The sequence below is a fragment of the Oryzias melastigma genome, linkage group LG18 (assembly GCF_002922805.2).
Source record: "Oryzias melastigma strain HK-1 linkage group LG18, ASM292280v2, whole genome shotgun sequence".
NCBI classification, from domain to species: domain Eukaryota; kingdom Metazoa; phylum Chordata; class Actinopteri; order Beloniformes; family Adrianichthyidae; genus Oryzias; species Oryzias melastigma.
Genome location: NC_050529.1, coordinates 25553587 through 25572395, shown reverse-complemented (window position 1 = coordinate 25572395; position 18809 = coordinate 25553587). Strand labels below are relative to the sequence as shown.

Genomic DNA, 18809 nt, shown 5'->3' with positions numbered 1-18809 from the left:
AGTTCATATACTGAAATACTGAGATTGTTAATATCATCCAGAGTTACATGGATTCTCTAAAGGAGAAGTTCTAACTAAAATGTTCAGATCATTAACATTGGAAACATTGTTCTGCTTCTCCTGGAGGACGTTTCAGTTTGGACACTAGGTGGAGATCATGCTATAGTGTTACACCTTCTTCAAGAAGAAGAAGAAAGAATGAGCAAAAAAAAAACGATGTTTTAGACCACAAGTAGTTACTTTAAATATATATTTCCTTAATAGTTTGGAAAATTCATGTCTGTGAGTTTATAATAATGTTCATTTAGTCAGAATGTTTAGGTTGACCGAGTGTTAGCATTAGTCGTCCTATAGGGATATCCCATTGAACGTTAGCATCAAGCTAGCAGACTTTAGCTCTATGCGCTAAATCAGTTTATATTTTTTATGGATCGATTATTAGTTTATTAAACTTAGATGGATTCAAATCGATGAATCGATTTCATCAGCCCAGTCCTAATCAAAAACAAGCAGTAATGTATGAACTTTCTCTCTGAACTGATGCTTTATTTAACGTATCGCGACGAGCAGCATTTATATATTGTTTTCCTCTTGTAAGGTAAAGGAGTTCATATTGACAAACTAGTCAACCCCACAATGTTAGGATTATTTTTTAAATGAGTTATTCTCCTACTCATAAGACACATCACTCAGCGTGTGAATGGTGTATTCTTCTGTCTCACCACAAGAGGGAGTTTCCGTTTTTTAATCGATTCCCAGCCCTATTAAAAATATTAAGGCAGTGGTATTTCCTCGTCAGCTCTAGTGTTGACCTAGTATTCATCTTTTATCTATTTTTTTGCTATAAATGATATAAATGTGTATTAAGATTTATTTTCAGGGGTAAATTTTGAAATCCTGAAGGTGAACCAGTTTTTACAGGGTCAAAATGAATCAATCGTGTGTTGAGGGTTCAGTCATTTCAAAAAGGACAAAACCTGCTTCAGAATTTGTTGGAAGGATAAAGTAACGTTTTTGGGTTTTTTTTGCAGTTTTTTTTTTTATAGTTTTTTATCGTGAAAAGTTGAGCAGACTAAGACATGAGGATTGGGTTTAATGTGTGGACGGAGAAGGACTCCATCTAGCTGAAAGGAAATGCAGTTTTTAATGGTTACAGTGTTTCCTGCTGCATTAATGAATCACTCTCAGTCTAATCACGAGCAGGGCTCCTCATTAAGCTGCTGCAGCAGCTGAAAGGGTCAAAGATGGGTAAACATGGCCGTCCTCATGACGGTGACGCCTGCATGAGTGAGGATGAGCTGCTGCTGAACAGCCATTCAAACCACAAGACCATGAACACAGTGGGAACGCCGTCTGTGGGCTACTTCAATCAGGGTTGGAGAGAAAAGAAGACACTAAAGAACGCTTTCACTAAGGTGGCAGGTTCAGGGGTTGACTGTGGCAATGACACTGAAGGGTTTGTTGAAAAAAGTTGTTTGTGCAGCTCTTTCAGCAGCAGAGCAGGAAGGAGCTGCAGTTTATTGTAACTTTAAAAAAGCTAGTAACTTTATTCTTGAACACTTCTTGCATTTTGCACTTGGATGGTGTATTTTGGTGAGGCAGCTACGCCTCAGCAGCAGTTCCCCTGAAGCTCGTCCGGTCACTCATGAAAAAGGAACGGACCATTGCTGTAAACAATGCGGTAAACACATTAGGAAACATTTCTAAGAAGAATGCAAATGACCTGCTCTTGAGACGTACGGGTGATGCTGTGGTACGGTGCCTGTATGCCACACTCTTGGCTCATTTCCTCACTTCTAACAATCATGCTAGGAGCGCGCACGAGTGACGTGAACAGCACCGGCAAGCTGCTTGTGCAGAATTTGGGGTGTTGAAAAAATGACAGATCTTAAAGACACGCCAGCATCTCGCCTACTTCCTGCTTATGTCGCCTGCAGCATGCCCATAGAAAAAATGTGTATGAACATTTTTGGCTTATGAGTTCACTGAGCAGTTATGACTACGGATGTAACGATTCAGTCAAGCCACAATTTGATTCACTGTTTTAAAGTCACAATTTTGATTTTTTTTTATTTATTTTTTTCTCAACAGAATGAATTAAAAGTATTTTAAGACCAAGTATGTTTTATTTTATCCCCTTACGTCAAACTGTCTGTTTTCCTAACAACAGAAATGATTCAATACAAATAAACAATGATACATAATACTGAAAAGATCACAAATCAGGCGCGCACACACACACAGGCACGCACACACTCACAGGCGCACACACACTCACAGGCGCGCACACACACACAAGCACGCACACACTCACAGGCGCGCACATACACACAAGCGCGCACACCCCCACAGGTGCGCACACACACACAGGCGTGCACACACTCACAGGCGCGCACACACTCACAGGTGCGCACACACTCACAGGCGCGCACACACTCACAGGTGCGCACACACTCACAGGTGCGCACACACTCACAGGTGCGCGCACACACACAAGCGCGCACACACTCACAAGTGCGCACACACACACAGGCGTGCACACACTAACAGGCGCGCACACACACACAAGCGCGCACACACTCACAGGCGCGCACACACTCACAGGTGCGCACACACACACAAGCGCACCCCTACACACAAGCAAACACCCAGACACACTCACAGGCGCGCACACACTCACAAACAAACACCCAGACAAACTCACAGTGAGCCTGCATGGAGAAATGTCATCAACTCTGCATTTCTAAATTCAGGTACATGTCGGTACAAACTAATTTTTTAATTTTCTACAGTAATGAACATGTTGACGAGTTGGAAGAGTTTTTTACCGATTCACAAAGAATTGTTACATCCTTAGTTACGACCTTGTTTTTCGTGTGTCCTGTACAGATACAACTTGTATCCACCATAAAGGAAGCTGTGGCTAAAGTGAGTTTTGCCAAAGGTTTTATAATACAGATTTGCCTCAATGTCATTTTTTTCTTCAGTAAAATGTTCTCCTGATTGCATGGCAGCAGCACAGCACTAATGTAGAACTTGTCAAGTTAGTTTTAGCTTCGATTTTCTTAAAAAAGGGACATTAGATTTGAACTCAGCTGCATTTCTGATACTGATATTTGTTCAAAACATCATTTACAGACTTTTTTTTTGCTAAAAACAAAATACAGATTTGCAACAATCAAAACCTCAAGTCTCTGAACTTTGAAGAACACAGAAAACAAAGTGAAACATTTTTGTTTTTGTGTTAGAAGAAAAGCAATATCATCCCAGTCAACAATTATACTGAAACAACTCTTCTGCTTCAGGCTTGAAGGTTAACCCCCCGCTGTCACATTTACCTCAGAACAAAAATGCAGGGATCCAACCCCCCGGCGCTGACGGTTGCTTCACAGCAGGGCCTACAGGTGAGTCTTTTAGGATCTTACACAACAGTTCCAACATTTTTACTTCTTTTTTTGAGTTAAACCTGAAATATGGTTCTCACTCCTGATGTTTGATGTTGTTTAACTGCATAAATGTTTTAAAAAAGAGTTTTGTTCACACAGAATCTGTTTTTATCTTGAAACAAACCCAGAGAGACAAGGACAGAACATTAAACCTGAGAGATTTGCTTCAGAAAGAAAGCCACAAACCAACCTGGGAGTGAGTGGAGCAGCAGGGAGAGTCAAAGTGAAAGTCTTTCTTTCTGGGTTGGGCGAGCAGAAGTCACCATACCTGTTCATGGATGATGTCTGACAGCTCCTTCACCATCTCCTTAAAGTTGGACTTGAGGCCTTCATGGTACTCAAACTGATCCTCCTTGATCAGGCGCTCGTTAATGTCCAGGGCTAAGCTGCACGCCTCCACGAAGCGCCTGCATTTCAATGACCAGAAGAGCAAAGGTCAAACCCCCCCCATCAGGATTTCTCTCACCATCACAGTAAAAACATACCTGAAGATATCCTTCAGCTCCTTGACTTTCTTACTTCCGAACTGGTTGGTCCTATTCTCGTCCAGGAATGCTCTGGCATACGCCATGGGGCCAGCGTTCACCTGCGGAGGAACAGGTGTGAGGCTGTGAGGCTAAATGACCCGCCGGCTCCAGGCTCTGTCACTGACCCCTGCAGTCACGCTCCAACATCTGATCCATCTATATGGAGTTAGCACTGGAGCTGTGTTACAACACTGTATTACAGAGAATGTGTTTTATGACTGACTGTTCTGAACCAGAGAAAACCATTAGAGCCATTACTAACATGCTTTTAGTGCGGAGGAAGAACCAAGCAGACTGAAAATGCAAAAAGACTCACACTTTCTACAGAATGAAAACCAATGATGCTATGATGAAGATTCATTTATTACAGGTTTTCTTTCTAATTGAGCTAAAAAAAAAAGAACTCAGGCTGTCAAGGACTGTTGACCAAACAGCAACTTCTCCACAACACGACTGCAGTGTGTGAAGTGAACATGTTACTGAGGAAGTTCTAACCAAGGCATTCATGAACTGTGTTTCATCATGTCCCAGTCAGGAAAATGACCACTGAGATCATCTATGGACACTGTTGGATTTTATTTTAAACCCACGATCCAATCATTTTTTGATTATTGTAAAATTATTCCCAGTGCTCTTTCATTTCCATTCAATTCAGTTTTGTTTATATAGCCCAATATCACAAAAACAATGGTCTCACTGGGCTTCATGTGTTAATTGTACAGAAGCAGAAGGTCACCTGATTCTGGAATTAGCTAAACTCCAACTTTGCCTGAAGAACTTTAAAAAAAAAGTCTAATTTTGATTAAAAAAAAGTTAGCATAGTGCTAAATATTAGCTAAATGCAATAAAAAAAAAACAGATAAAGTTAAATTTTGCCAAAACAGCTAAGATAATCCTAAAATATTAGCTAAACTCCAACTGTGCATAAAGAACTTTTAGTTCATTTCCGTACAGGTACACAATGGCGCTGACAGAGCTCGGTGAACCTCTACCTGCACAGAGACGCAGCCCTGCAGCTTGAGCTGCAGCTGAATCATGTCCACTTCCTGGCTGGAGCACAACTTGGTCAGCTCCGCTGTGCGCGCCTTCATCTCGTCTATGGCCACGTCCACCGGCTTCAGCTCCACCTGCTTCTCCCCCACCACCTCCACCCGCTTCTTCACGTACGGGAAGCTGTTGGAAGCTGGAAGGAAGAGAGGGAACCCGGGGCGGCTGTTAGGTTTAGAAAACATGCAAACAGCGAGCCTGAGTGAGGGGTCATTCCAGGCAACACTTGCTCCAGAGAACAGTGCTTCCCTTCAGCTTTATTCTTTTTGATCCCCCACTCAGAATCACTACAGTTAAAGCAGACAGTATTCATTTAAGATGCAGCTCAAATGATACTGAAAAGAAGCAAAGGGAAACAAAAGTAGGGCCGGGTGTCAATAATAATTTCCAGAAATGATTTGATTCAATTCACAAGAGCCTGGATCGATTCTATTCCGATTTTTTTTGATTCTTCAATTCAGTTTCATTTTGAGTTTACACATTTATACACAATTGTTAAGAAATACATTAATAATCTACTGTATGATTTGAATATATTTATACTAATCTGATCCAGTTCACATACTGTAAATGTATCAGTGAAATACTGAGATTGTTAATATCATCCAGTGTTACATGGATTCTCTAAAGGAGAAGTTCTAACTAAAATGTTCAGATCATTAACATTGGAAACATTGTTCTGCTTCTCCTGGAGGACGTTTCAGTTTGGACACTAGGTGGTGATCGCGCTATAGAAGTACACCTTATTCCAGAAGAAGAAAATATGAGCAAAAAACAGACCATAAATGTTTACTGTATTTTGCGGATTAAAAGTCACAGTTTTTTTATTTTTTTGCCAGTGGTGAGACTTATACTCTTACTCCAGTGTGACTCATACTATGGTGTGACTTATACTCCGGAATATACAGTACTTTAAAAAATATTTCCTTAAAAGAGTTTGTAAAATTTGTGCCTGTGAGTTTATAAAGATGTTCATTTAGTCAGTAATGTATGTTTAGGTCAACAGACCGATAGCATTAGCCGTCCTATGGGAAATCCCATTAAACGTTAGCATCAAGCTAGCACATTATATTTATGTGCTAAATCGATCTATATTTTTATGAATCGATTATGATCTATTAGGCTTTAATCGATGAATCAATTTTATCAACCCAGAACTATTTCTAAATATATGAAAACTAAGACCTGCAAAAATAAAAGAAAATGTGCATCAAGTCCCTGTGTGATGAGGAACAGCAGCTTTGTTGTGGTTATGATGTCCGTGCAGCATGACTCATGAGCAGATCCTGCAGGAGCTCCACTCCAAACTGCAAACACATTCCAAGTGAGCTCATGAAGTTTGTTTGGTTCTTCTCTCAGATGCTCCTCGTTCTTCCATAGCATCGTTTTGCAGTAAATTTAGGAGAAAGCCGTGCACAGAAGCTCAAATGAGTGAAATAAGTAAAGCTCACTGTAAGTTTTCACCCGTTAACACGATCATTCCAGTAGACTCTGCTGGAATGATCGTGTTAACGGTTGAGAAGTTACAGTAAATCAACAGACATAAACACTGGAGCTCCAGTGTTAAAGGTTAACGCTGTTTAAAAAGCAAATCCACATGCAGTTTTGTGAACTGAGGTTAAACAGCGTTGGTTCACGTACTCAACAGGACCGTCCTCCTCTTGCACTGCTCCTCCACGCCGCCGTGCTTCTTCCCCGACAGCGTGTACGGCGTCTCGAACACAAAGTGTTTGATGTTGTGGTTCTTCTCGAAATCCGTCTTTTTCTCCGGCTCCTCCCTCTCCTCAAAGAAGGGCTTCACAAACGTCACCTGAATGTACGCAAACTTGGAGTCCAGCTCTTTGGGATTCACCTGGGGGAAACCACAGCAGGTCACAGATCCACGCAAACTAATTCTTGGCGAAATATTCGGCTAAGCTCACCTTGTTAGAATCCTGGATTATCTTGACACTTTCCGGGCCAAACTTTTCCCCGTAGAGCATCAGCAGACGCTGTGAGATCTCCGACAGGCCGGTGAGCTTAGGCTCTTTGTAAATGTACTCCTTCCCATCCTCTTCTTCAAAGAAGCCCTGTTCAAGAGACGTCTGATCAGACTGCCTCAAACCATTATTTTAATGGTTGACTAATCACCAATTATTTTTTTCGATTAGTCGACTAATCAGGTAATTGGCAAACTGGATGTAAAACACAAATCTTAACCATCATTAGCTTTAAACTAACTAATAACTAGATATAATAATGCAATAATGCTAGTGTGAATGCTGTTAGCTGAATTTTGCCGCTGAAGATACTAGTGCTGATAGCTGAAAATGCTGAAATTGATAGCTGAAAACGTAAAAGCTGATAGCCCGCTAAAATATTAGCTAAATGCCAAATTAATCTGAAAAACTGAAAAAAGCCTAAATTAGTCAAAACAGCTAGCATGCAGATACTTCAATTAATAGACTATTAGTCGAATCGTAGTAGCCCTATCAGACTACTTTTTTCCAATAACAGTTCAAAAAACTTGATTGACAAAAAACCAAAAAACTTCCTTCCACAGAACAACAACCAAGCCCGTTCCAGGTGACCACGCTTGTCCTCACCTGACCATAAAAGGCCACTCTGAAGAAGGTGCCCAGCAGTCTGCGGCCGGACTGAATCACCTCCATGATCTTGTTGTACGCTCTGTGCAGAGTCTCGTACAGACGACTGAGTTTCTGCAAAAACACACAAGAGCTCGTTGGTCGTGTGACTGAACTTGAACATAACAACAGAAAAGATAAGCACAGATCTGGGTCAGGTGAAACGTAACAAGCATCCACTCACGGCAAAAACACCCAATCTGTCCAGGTTGTTCTTAGTCAAACTACCTTATAGCAAAAGATTTCAGAGAAATATATTTAATCACAGCTAAATGGCTAATAAAAGAAGTCGTTCTGTTAGTAAAACTGTTGTTAGTTGTTAGTGTGTGAAAACACTTTCAAATGTTTTAATTATGATTGGTGCTGTCATGCAATTCATTTTTGTGCGATTAATTAAATGCGACCTGTAATTAATTAATAGAATTAATCACAAATTTTCAACCCATTAACAGCTGTGAAAAGCTTAATTTTGAACTATTTTCTTTGACTTTGTGGAACAGTAAAAGATCAAAATAAAACTAAAATGTTTTTTTTAATTACAAAAGAGTTTTTTTTTCAAATCTTGAACAAATAACATAAAAAATATCAGACCCTGAGAGCCCTAATTAACTACATAAAAAACAGTAGGAAAACTGTCCTGAGAAATCCCAAAAAATTGAACACAAACTCCTTATTAATGCCATAATCCAGATGTTGATATAGTACATTATTCCACAGTTTATCACAAAGCACGACAGTAGAAAAACATGAGACTGATTTTATAGTTTCCTTTAACCGGTTTGGGTGAATTTGATCAGAACAGCATTACTACGGCTCAGGATATTTATCGTGCTTAATTAAACCTTTCCCAGATGATTGAGGAAAACACGGGGCGGGGAGGCTGTGAAAGCCTCACGCAAGAGCTGACACCTGAACCAGAAACCAGTTCTCCATTGTTGAAGTGCTGACTGACATTCCAGCGGCTCCTGTGAGGGGGGGGCTTGAGATTTGACTGTGTGTTGGTGGTTTGGGTGAATAAAGTGAGTTCTTTTACAGCCACGTATGAGTGACAATAGGATGACCCGTGCTTGTCCCACAATCTGGCAACGTCTGGGGTCAAAAGTTGCTGTCTAGAAAAGAGGCTGAGGTAACACACCCACATAACCCAGAACTGGTTGGGCAGGTAAGGAAGCAGTTAGGCAGAGAGTACTTCCTCGATGCTGCTAAAAGAATCTGATTTGGGGCTGAACGTTTCCACCAGCGGTACAGGGGGCTGAAGGGGGACACTCGTTACCTCATATTCGTGGCGCTTCTCGTAGATGGGAACGAGAAGCTTGGCGATGTGCGTGATGAGCTCGTAGCGCTCAGCTTTCCACAAAGCATCAACGCACACCTCAAGGTGCTCCACCAGCACTTCCTGCAGACAAAAACACGTCTTCATTCTCATTAGGGTTTTTCTTCAAAGCTCCACAAAAGGAAAGCAGAACAGCCGCTCTGCCACACCTCGGTGTAATAAACGTCCTGCATGCCGATGTCTTCTTTCATGGCCGCCTCTTCGTCGATGTTGAAGGTGATCTTCTTAAAAGCTGACAGACCGGTGGGGAACAACTCTGACAGAAAATAACACACATAAAAGCAGAGTTTTATTTGCACTAAATAAAGCAGCAGCAGTGACTCTGGTGAAGCTTTCTCAGGCTCTCCTCATCTACACAGAGCCGTTTTTACTGCAGGTTTTGCATGTGATAAAGGGCAGCATTTGAAAGCTGTCAGCTTTGCATGTTGTGATAAAGACGGCCTTTTATCAGCACGGCGGCGCGGGTTCCTAAAAGACCACAGCGCCATAAACAGAGCAGTTCCAGTCAGAGATGGAGATCAGTCAGTGCTCTCATCTGCAGTTGGAATAAATGTTCAGACTTACTCTTCCTGTGCAGGTACTCTGCAATGAGTGCAGCCACGTGCACGTGACACATGGCGGCCTGCAGACACAGCAGAAACTTCAGTTAGCATCCATGCAGGAGCAAACATGCACTGCAGAATCAGAGAGGCATGCTGACCGGTCGCTCTCAGCTGAAGCGATTATTCAAAGCTTGAGCTTTTCCTTGTTGTTTTTGAGAAGGAAAATGATAAATATCAGAAGCACTCAAAATGTAAAACCAAATAAATAAACAGGAAAAAACAGTTTTAACTCTGAATAGATTTGTGCTTCAGCTCCCTGGAATACAGACTTTAATGTTTGTGAAAAGGTAAAACAAAAAGCTGAGACAGTCCGGACTGTTACTGTCAAACCGAGTGACTAATTTCAAAGAAACTCCTCCTTGTTGATGTGAACAGACAGTATGGATGCACGGGTCGCGCCCTGGAGGGGTCAAATCTGTTCTGTAACAATTCTTCCCGAGTCATTAAAAAACAATTCAAACTCGTCCATCGTTGCAGAAAATGTTTGCACTGAGCGGGTGGAGTGGTATATCACAACATGAACCGAGTATGAAAGGATTTGTATCATTTCAGTATTCTGTAGAATAGTCTATTTGTATTGAACCATTTCTGTTAGTAGGAAAACAGACAGTTTGATGTAAGGGGCAAAAAGAAAACATGCTTGGCCTCAAAATACCTTTACTTTGAAATCCTGACTTTAAAACTGTGAATATAATCGTTACACCCCATTGTTCAGTCAAATCTCTTCAGTGAGAAAATACTGATAATAATCCAATTATCTGAGTAGACGCTTTCATTAATGAATTGCAACAACAAGACAGACAGGCCAGACCAGAATGCACTTCTTCCACGAACTGTTAAAGGAGGAGCATAAAATGAGTCCGACCTCGGACAGGTCCCCGTTCTTCAGGTGTGCTCTGGCCATGCTGTCCAGCCAGGTGCGTCTGAGCTCGGGGGTGCTGGCGTAGGAGCGGGCCAGGCTGTACTGCAGGTCCAGCAGCATCTCCGGGTCTCTCTCATGCTCCCTCATCTGCGCTGTGGCCATCAGAACCGTCCGGATCCGCTTGGTTAGACCTTTGACCTCTGAGGGGAAAGCTGTGGACTGCACCCGCATGCTTCTGCTTAGCAAATGTGCCTCACGTCTGACAGGCTTTTATTTTGAAGGAAGTTGACAGCAGTTCTGGCTTCATTTTGTTGTACCTTCATGGTCTTGTCACTGTTTGCAAAGTTGTTGATGATGGAGAGGGACTCCTGGAAGCGGGAACTGCCCGTCAGCGCCACGTCTGAGATGAGCTGGCTGACTGCAATGATGATCTGTGGAGCAGAAAGAAGCTTGTTTTGGAGAACATGTTCTACTTTGGGCAGAGACAGCCAGAGTTAAGGGGGCTGCACCTGCAGGTGGGTGCGCAGGAAGGTCTTCCTCTTGGTGAACTCAAAGTTGTTCCTCATGAGCAGGTAGAGCAGCGCGGCGGCCTCGGCCCTCAGCGAGCTCAGCTTGGAGACGCAGCACTTCAGCACCTCGCAGCACAGAGCCTCGCACAGCGTAACGCGGCCCTTAAAGAGCGCCAGCGGGAACTGACGGCACAGCAGTTAGCAAACAGTAAGCTACGTCAAAAAGTAACTTTTCAACTGTTAACACAATCAATTCCAGTAGATTCTGAAGGAGAAAAGCGGCAAAAGAAATGATTTCTAATTACATTTGTTTTTTTTTCATAAGAAAAATGCCAAACATGTTAAAACTCAAAAAACAGGATTTTCATCAGAAGGGGACTCACAGATTTTATAAAAATGTTGTTTCCAAAACTTAAATACATAAATAAGAAGCAGACTTTGAGAAAATCACAGAGTTTTCTAGTTTGTTTTTGGTGTTTGAGGAGTTGCAATGTTGGAATCAACTCGATTCTTTGATCTTCTGCTCTCTTCTACAGAATTATTCCACTCAATGAACATGTTATGCGTCATGGCCTTTCCCCATCAGCACTGGCATGAGGAAACACTTGAGTAGGTAAGATGACTGACTGACCTACTGTGTCTGGATGCTCAAGGAATTAGCTTAACAATCAATATCTTATCAATCTTAAGGGAATAACATGAGCTGTCCAAAAAATGTGCAAATATGGCCGTCAGTGTGAGAACATGAGCATGCATCTGCATTAAGTAGCTGCCCCCTCACTTACAAGCATATTGACAATAGTACTACAGTTCCTGTATTTGCATCCTCCGTCTGCAGTCAACCAGAGTCAGCAGTTAACATGCGATTGCTTCTCTCCCACAGATCCTCTCAGGTGCTGAGCTTGAACTGAAGCCGCTCGTATTTACATGTCATTTGTTTCTGCTGTCACACACAGTCCTGAACAGCAGCTAAAAAAAGGGACAGCGGGGTTTACACAGTACAGCCGTGTTTGGATGGGAAGCTAGGAAGGAGGAGGCCACCGCCGTCTCTCCGGCATGTCGCAGCACGTCACGCTAAATACTTCAGCGTGAAATTACATGGAAGGAGCGGCAACAGTTGGAGAAACTGTGACGAATGCAGCATAACGGGGAAACGCGTCAAACCCCTCAGCTTGCTTGTTCCTCCTCTTAAAGAGAAACAGATTTATTTTCCTATTTCCTACATCTTCACACTAATAACAAGCCCAGACAGACCTGCCTGATTCACCACACAACCACTCGATACTGATGATCTGATGGTATCTATGCCCAGCATGGAAAAAAGGGCGTGCTCCTCCTCTGGGATTGAACTGTCTGGGATGGTTTGCTCTGACATCAAGTCATGCAGCAACTTCCTTTATGAATGAATGAATAAATAGCTGAGTCAAAGAAAACCGATTCCATAAACAAATTCAGAACACCTAACTCTGAATGAGCAGCAGTTTCTGTGCAAACTCCTGTAAAAGTGTGACCGTCACACAGACAAACAGAAAGCAGGAGACTGCAACTCAAACCATGGAAAAGCCTGCAGCAGCTGTGTTTACAGCACTTTTAGAGACTCACTCCTAAAAATATATATATCATTTTGGTGTAACATGTTCTTGTCGCATTTTTCTGGTAATAGGGGACAAATATAAATACAAATATCTTGAAATCTTTAACATACATTCTCCTTCAGAATCTGCTGGAATGATCGTGTTAACGGTTGAGAAGTTACAGTAAATCAAAGAACATAAACACTGGAGCTCCGGTGTTAATTAAACACACCATCCACTATTACAGCAATAACCCCCCCCCCACATGCATGACTGTGCACACACACCTTGTTGATGAAGGCGCGCAGCGCGGCAAAGACGTGTCTGATGGCTGCTTCTGATTGGCCGACTTTGAGAAAAGTTAAGTAGACATCAAAGACTTTCTTCATCAGCGGGTTGTGGCCATCGCTGTCCAGCAGCTGGGACTGACATTAACAGAGACACGTTCAGTTTTACTGAAACAGGAACTAGAAAAGTTGCATTACCTGTGATAATGCTAGTGTGAATGCTTTGTGTTGAAAACTGTGACACAATTTACTTTAATTGCTAAAAGGATTTACTGAAAATGCAGAAGCTACTTGCAAAATGTTAAATTTGCTAAAAGATTGGAAATTTCGTGAAAGAACTATGAAAGAGTGCTGAAGTTGACCCAATTTTTTTTTTTTTTTTTTTTTTAGTAAAATTGTTTAAAAATCCCTAATACAGTTTGCAAAAACATAAATATGAGCTACAAATTAGCCAAAAAGCTAGCTCATTGCTTAAATACTAGCTGAAGTCCAAATTAGCCTAAAATTCCTCAGTAAACTAAATTAGTCAAAAATGTTAGCATGTTGCTAAAATATTAGCTAAACTCTAATTTTTTAGAAAATTACAATAAGGATTAAAACATAGCCCACAAATACATTTAAAGGTTTGCTGCTCATCTACTAAATTCTGAAATGTGAAGACTTTCTCGTTCATTTTCTATGGAGCATATTTTTCTCAATATTTCAAAAACTATGAAGTTTATGAATACCAAAAGTATAAGCAGTAATGTCCTGAACGAGCTGAACGTTTTGATTCCAAGATTGTTGAAAGTGTGATTGAGTTTCACGTGTTGAAAAGCGTACAGAAAGGAGCAGCAGAATCCCTATAGTGTAAAGTGAAGATGCCGGCGTTCACGTCTGTTTCGGTTGTGAGCTTACCTTGTAACACTGAGTGAAGAGAGCCAGGACGTCCAGGACGCTGAGGCTCACCTCGGTGGAGATGTTGCCCTCCAGCAGGGCCTGGTGGTGGATCTCTGCCTCTGAGGGTCCTGTCCCTGCAGCACAGCACACACATCGATGCAAATTTATTTTGAATATTAACATTTCAAATGGATTTCAGTTAGTTTCTATTGATGCTTTGGTGTATCAGGAAGTACATTTCAAAACAGAAAAAAAATTTAATTGGTTTAGGCTACACCCCGATGTGATTTAATCCATGTGTCAAAGTCTAGGCCCGTGGGCCGGACCCGGCCCTCTAGATCTTTTTATTTTATTGTTATTAATGTTCTGATGTTATTCTGTGCTATTTGCAACTTGTAGAATTTTGACAAAATACATTTTTAGGGAGTAAAATATTGAAAGTTATTTAAAATTTAAGTTGATTTATTCTGAAATAATATTCCTGAGTTTTTATTATTCAAAATTATGTTAAAAAGTTACAGTTTTAAAGTTTTAAAAGTTAGCATTGTGCTAACTTTGTGCTAGCTTTTTAGACTATTTTGGCATTCACTACGATTTTTTAGACTATTTTGAAGTTAAGATAATATTTCAGCTACATGTTAGCTACTTTGGCTAATTTAAGCTTTTCTTTTTACGTTTTTTTAGGCTGTTTTCGAGTTAATCTAATATTTACATGCTAGCTGTTTTGGCTAATTTTGGCTTTTTTCTGTGTTTTAGGATATTTTGAAGTTTATCTATTTTTTTCTGATTCTTGTTTGCTACCCCTTGAAAATCACCTGTTTTTTGATGATCAAACTAAAACGTTTAGCTTTGTTAGAGAAATGACAGTTAAATACTGTAATTTTCCAACGTAATTCCAGTAGAATCTGAAGGAGAAAAGCGGATTTTCTCCTTCAGATTCTACTGGAATTACGTTGATCGTGTTGAGGATTGAAAAGTTGCAGAACGTTAAAGATATTAAGATTTTTATCTTTATATTTGTGTCGTGTACAAACATTAATGAAGGTCTGAAAAGTGGCAGACTGACTGCAGCTGACCACCTCCATCCACACAAATATCACATTCATGTCCATATCTGAACAAAACCCACAATTCCATCCTCCATTCTCCACCATTCCTCCTTCTACTCGTTTGCTTTGACCAGAGAAACCTCCGCTCCGGCATCTCTGGGTTTTTATTCACTCTGGAGCAGGAACCCAAACCCACATCAAGGCTCGTTTCTCACTGTGGTCTCTGCTTGAGGATGGTAGTTTCAGTCTTTACAGAAAACTGAACGGCCATCTTCCTTCTCTGGATTATTATTCATTACTAAATTACCCACTACAACTCCATTATAAAACACTATTTTAAATGAACAATTGAATAACTACAGAACACACACAAATCCTCCTTTTTGGTAATAATTCTACTTTTTTTTTTACTCATTTTCTTTTTTATTATTGATTGTTAAACAACTCTTCTAATGTCAAGTTCCATTTTCAGCTTAACTCACGGTCGTGATTCTTTGGCTGCTGTTTTGAATGTCAGTATCAAACCTAGAAAAGTCCAGAATGGAGCAGAAACATCAGGTTTGTCCTCAATTCTGTCCAAACAGTTTGAATTTCTCTAATTCTGTGTGTGAACGTGTTGAATGTGGTGAAATAATCAAAGCTCTTTTAAATGCAACCAATGACTTTTACATTATGTAATCATTACTGAAATGTTTTGATTACAATCAACAAGTTATTCATTTGACTTAATCTGAAATATGTAGCAATAATTATTGGATTAATGTAATTATGTGTTATAATGATAATCAATGATTATTACTTATTGTTTGAATCATTCATGTTTACTGAAATTCTGTAAGAATTATTTTAGAGAATAATCAATAGGCACTTTATTGTTACTTCAAAACTAGATTTCCATTGTGTAATGATGATTTTTTTTGGATTAATAAGATTGTTACGGCTTTTTCTAAAAGGAGACGAGACTGCCGCACTAACAGAGAGACGAATAAACTGGCATTAATCTATAATTCGGCTGTTTAATTTTTCGTCCTGGTTTTCTTAGAGGGTGGTTCTTGTTGCGACTGGTCCCGCTGTGTGCAGCTGTCAGGGTTAGGTTCGTAACAATTGGGGGCTCGTCCGGGATATTGCCACTGAATGATCAGTCGGATTGTGGGGCAAGTACAGTTGTGAGAGGTATTGGGATGGGTTTTATGGCTGCTCCTCTACATCGCATATTTGTGGAGACAGAACTCCTTTCAGGTTTTTTTTCCTGTAGCGGTTTGTTCCCGTTTTCCTGTGGAAGGGGTGCAGTTCATCCTAGGTAACGATATCGCAGGGGGCAAGGTTTATCCTTCCCCTGAGGTTGTCGATATCCCCTTAAGTTCAGATGATGTAGCACAAACTCATCCAAGTGTATTTTCTGTCAGTGCTCTCACAAGAGCTCAGGCTCAACAACAACAAAAAAAAAAACCCACGATGATGATTTGTCTGATTCACTTTTTGTTTCCGTTTTGGGGAATGGCAAATTACACTCTGCCCGTGAGCCTCAGGATGGCACAAAGTCTATGAAAGGGTTTCAGCCGTTTTCGGCTCCTGAAGTAACCATGCCAGTAACAAGGGAAGCCCTTAGTAGTGCCCAAAAGGAAGATGCATCTTTAGCCAAGTGTTTTGCTGCGGTGGGTTGCCCTGAGAAATCGCTGAATCACCGTTATTACCTGCTTGCCAAATATTGCCATGAATCGGGACAAGACTGGGATGAGGGAGTGCCTTTCGTTCTTTTTGCTGTTCGTGACGCCAAACAGGAATCCCTCGGATTCAGTTTTTGACACACTTATGTCACATTTGGTTCATTCCTTTTCATAATTATGAACAAAAAACAAGTAGAGTTTCAAGCAATCAAACTCTACTAGACTTTAGTTAATAATTACACAACTGAATGAGTTAAATGTGACATAAGTGTTTTTGTTTGTTTTCTATTTTCTAATCAATGCATTTCATTATTTCTGTAATGACTTTGAAATATTTGTGTTTTGTCCTGTACTATGCTTAAAATTAACCAAATCAATCAATCATTTTTCCCATTTTATGACAAACAATGAACAAAAGACATTTTTATTTTTTTAGATTTGATTGTGCAGCTTCAACAACTTGTGCAAAGTGACATATAAATACATGAATTAGTAGAAATTCCTTTAGTGAGGACATTTACCTTAAAGTTCAGACTATTTTTGTCTCAGAGCAGTTGCTTCAATTTGACCAGCGTTTTCTGAAAAGTGCATTTATTTTTACTGCACCTCATAAAACCCAAAATGACCTCATTAGTTACATTTCACTGAGGTAGAAAGACATTTTAACTCTTTAACTTGTAATTAGCAAAAATAAATAAGTATAAGTCAGCAGACGGGACAAAGTAAAAACAGACAAAAACATGCTATGACGTCTCTGTTAACTTATATTGTATCATGTGTTAGAAGCTGATAGAAGAGGAAAATGACCAACGAAAATATCCTAATTTTTTGTGGTGTAATTTGTTTTGTTTTTTTGTAGCATTTTAAAAGTTTATTAAACTTCAGAGTTAAGATTATTCCTCAGAAATCCCCAAAATGCCCACAATAATTCCCCAAAAAGCCCATTTCCTGCACATATCACATGATTCTTTAAAGACGAGGAGAATCTCCTCAACAACGTTACCAGCATCTTTTAACAAGTTGAACCTCTACCAGCATGACTGAGCCGGAAGAAACCAGCAGATAAGAGAAGACCTTTGTTAGCTACAGACTTTGTGAGTTACTTATTTACTGTGCAAAAGGCCAGAGAACTCATTTGTTCTTTTATTTGTTTTCTTCCAGGAACATTTCTCCATCAGGTGTCTAAGTCACAGCACTGGAATTAAGAGTTTAAAAAAACAGTAGCTCAGAAAACGGGCATGCAGCCATAAATGATCAAGAAGTCTTCAAGGTTACTAGGGATCAAACGCTTAATTCACTCAATGAAATGCAAATAAAGAGATATAAATTATTTAAAGTGGATTTGTTGTTTTTCTTTGTGATTTTCTTTTTCCTGTTCAAATGAACCAACCATTATAACCTACAGAATCTGCAACAAATCAAATGTGTATTTTCTTTACTGTACATTATTTCAAAACATAAAAAATGGTTATTGGTACAGTAAATTGTCTAGGAAACAAGACCCATCAAATTATTTATTACAAAAGATTAATTCTGCATAAACTGCTATTTATTGCATTCAGAATAGAGTGATTTTCCAGACCAGGAAAACACTGATTTTAAGATTCAAACTTACATTTTGCTTCTTTTAAACGATCAGGTCTTTAGTACAGACAGCATGCTATAAAACACTGCTATTAAAATTCCCAATGATTGTCATCTTTCCAGGCTGAGATAGAAACAGGTTTTTGTTTGTTTGTATGACCCAGATAACTTTATACTAGACTAGAATCATAATAGTATGTTATCCTGAAACTGATCCTCTTTATAATTACCTATTAGTTTGACACTTGGTTATTGTTAAAAGTAAGAAAAAAAGATTAGGAGATTGAGACTGTTTCATAATTGCCTGAAGTGATCATTAGTATCATAGTTTGAAAAAATCAACTTCAGCCAAAAGAAAAAAAAAAGGTGAAACTTTTGCCCACCAACCTAATAATAGCGTATTCCATCATTCGTGGTATGATGAATACTTGAGCTCACGTGTCAGTCAAGGCCCGGGGTCCGGATCCGGCCCTCCAGTAACTCTATCCGGCCCTCCAGATCAATTTATTTTATTGTTATTAATATCCCGATGTTATCTTGTGCTCATTTCTAACTTGTATAATTTTGACAAAATATATTTTTATGTAGAGTAAAATATTGAAAGTTATTTAAGGTTTAAGTTGATTTATTCTGAAATAATATTACAGATTTTTTATTATTCATAATTATGTTGAAAAGTTACAGTTTTTAAGCTTCAAAAACTGACATTCTGCTAACTTTTTGGACTATTTTGGCATTTACTGAGATTTTTTTAGGTTATTTTGGAGTTTAGCTAATATTTAAGCTATGCTAGCTGTTTTGGCTAACCTAAGCTTTTTT

General features: G+C 39.8%; 1 protein-coding gene across 5 annotated transcripts in view; it reads right to left on the bottom strand.

Moving 5' to 3' along the window:
* dock11 (dedicator of cytokinesis 11) overlaps nucleotides 1-18809 on the bottom strand; it is an 89541-nt gene that overhangs the window by 4033 nt on the left and 66699 nt on the right. For all 5 annotated transcript variants that reach the window (XM_024287573.2, XM_024287569.2, XM_024287570.2 and 2 more), the window contains 14 exons: nucleotides 13709-13824; nucleotides 12812-12949; nucleotides 10951-11133; nucleotides 10759-10872; nucleotides 10445-10660; nucleotides 9542-9599; nucleotides 9127-9233; nucleotides 8918-9040; nucleotides 7606-7719; nucleotides 6943-7089; nucleotides 6662-6872; nucleotides 4966-5156; nucleotides 3932-4032; nucleotides 3715-3853 (listed from right to left, as the gene is read on the bottom strand). In XM_024287573.2, the coding sequence (XP_024143341.1) occupies nucleotides 3715-3853; nucleotides 3932-4032; nucleotides 4966-5156; nucleotides 6662-6872; nucleotides 6943-7089; nucleotides 7606-7719; nucleotides 8918-9040; nucleotides 9127-9233; nucleotides 9542-9599; nucleotides 10445-10660; nucleotides 10759-10872; nucleotides 10951-11133; nucleotides 12812-12949; nucleotides 13709-13824 (1958 nt within the window). The remainder of the gene's footprint in view (nucleotides 1-3714; nucleotides 3854-3931; nucleotides 4033-4965; nucleotides 5157-6661; nucleotides 6873-6942; nucleotides 7090-7605; nucleotides 7720-8917; nucleotides 9041-9126; nucleotides 9234-9541; nucleotides 9600-10444; nucleotides 10661-10758; nucleotides 10873-10950; nucleotides 11134-12811; nucleotides 12950-13708; nucleotides 13825-18809) is intronic.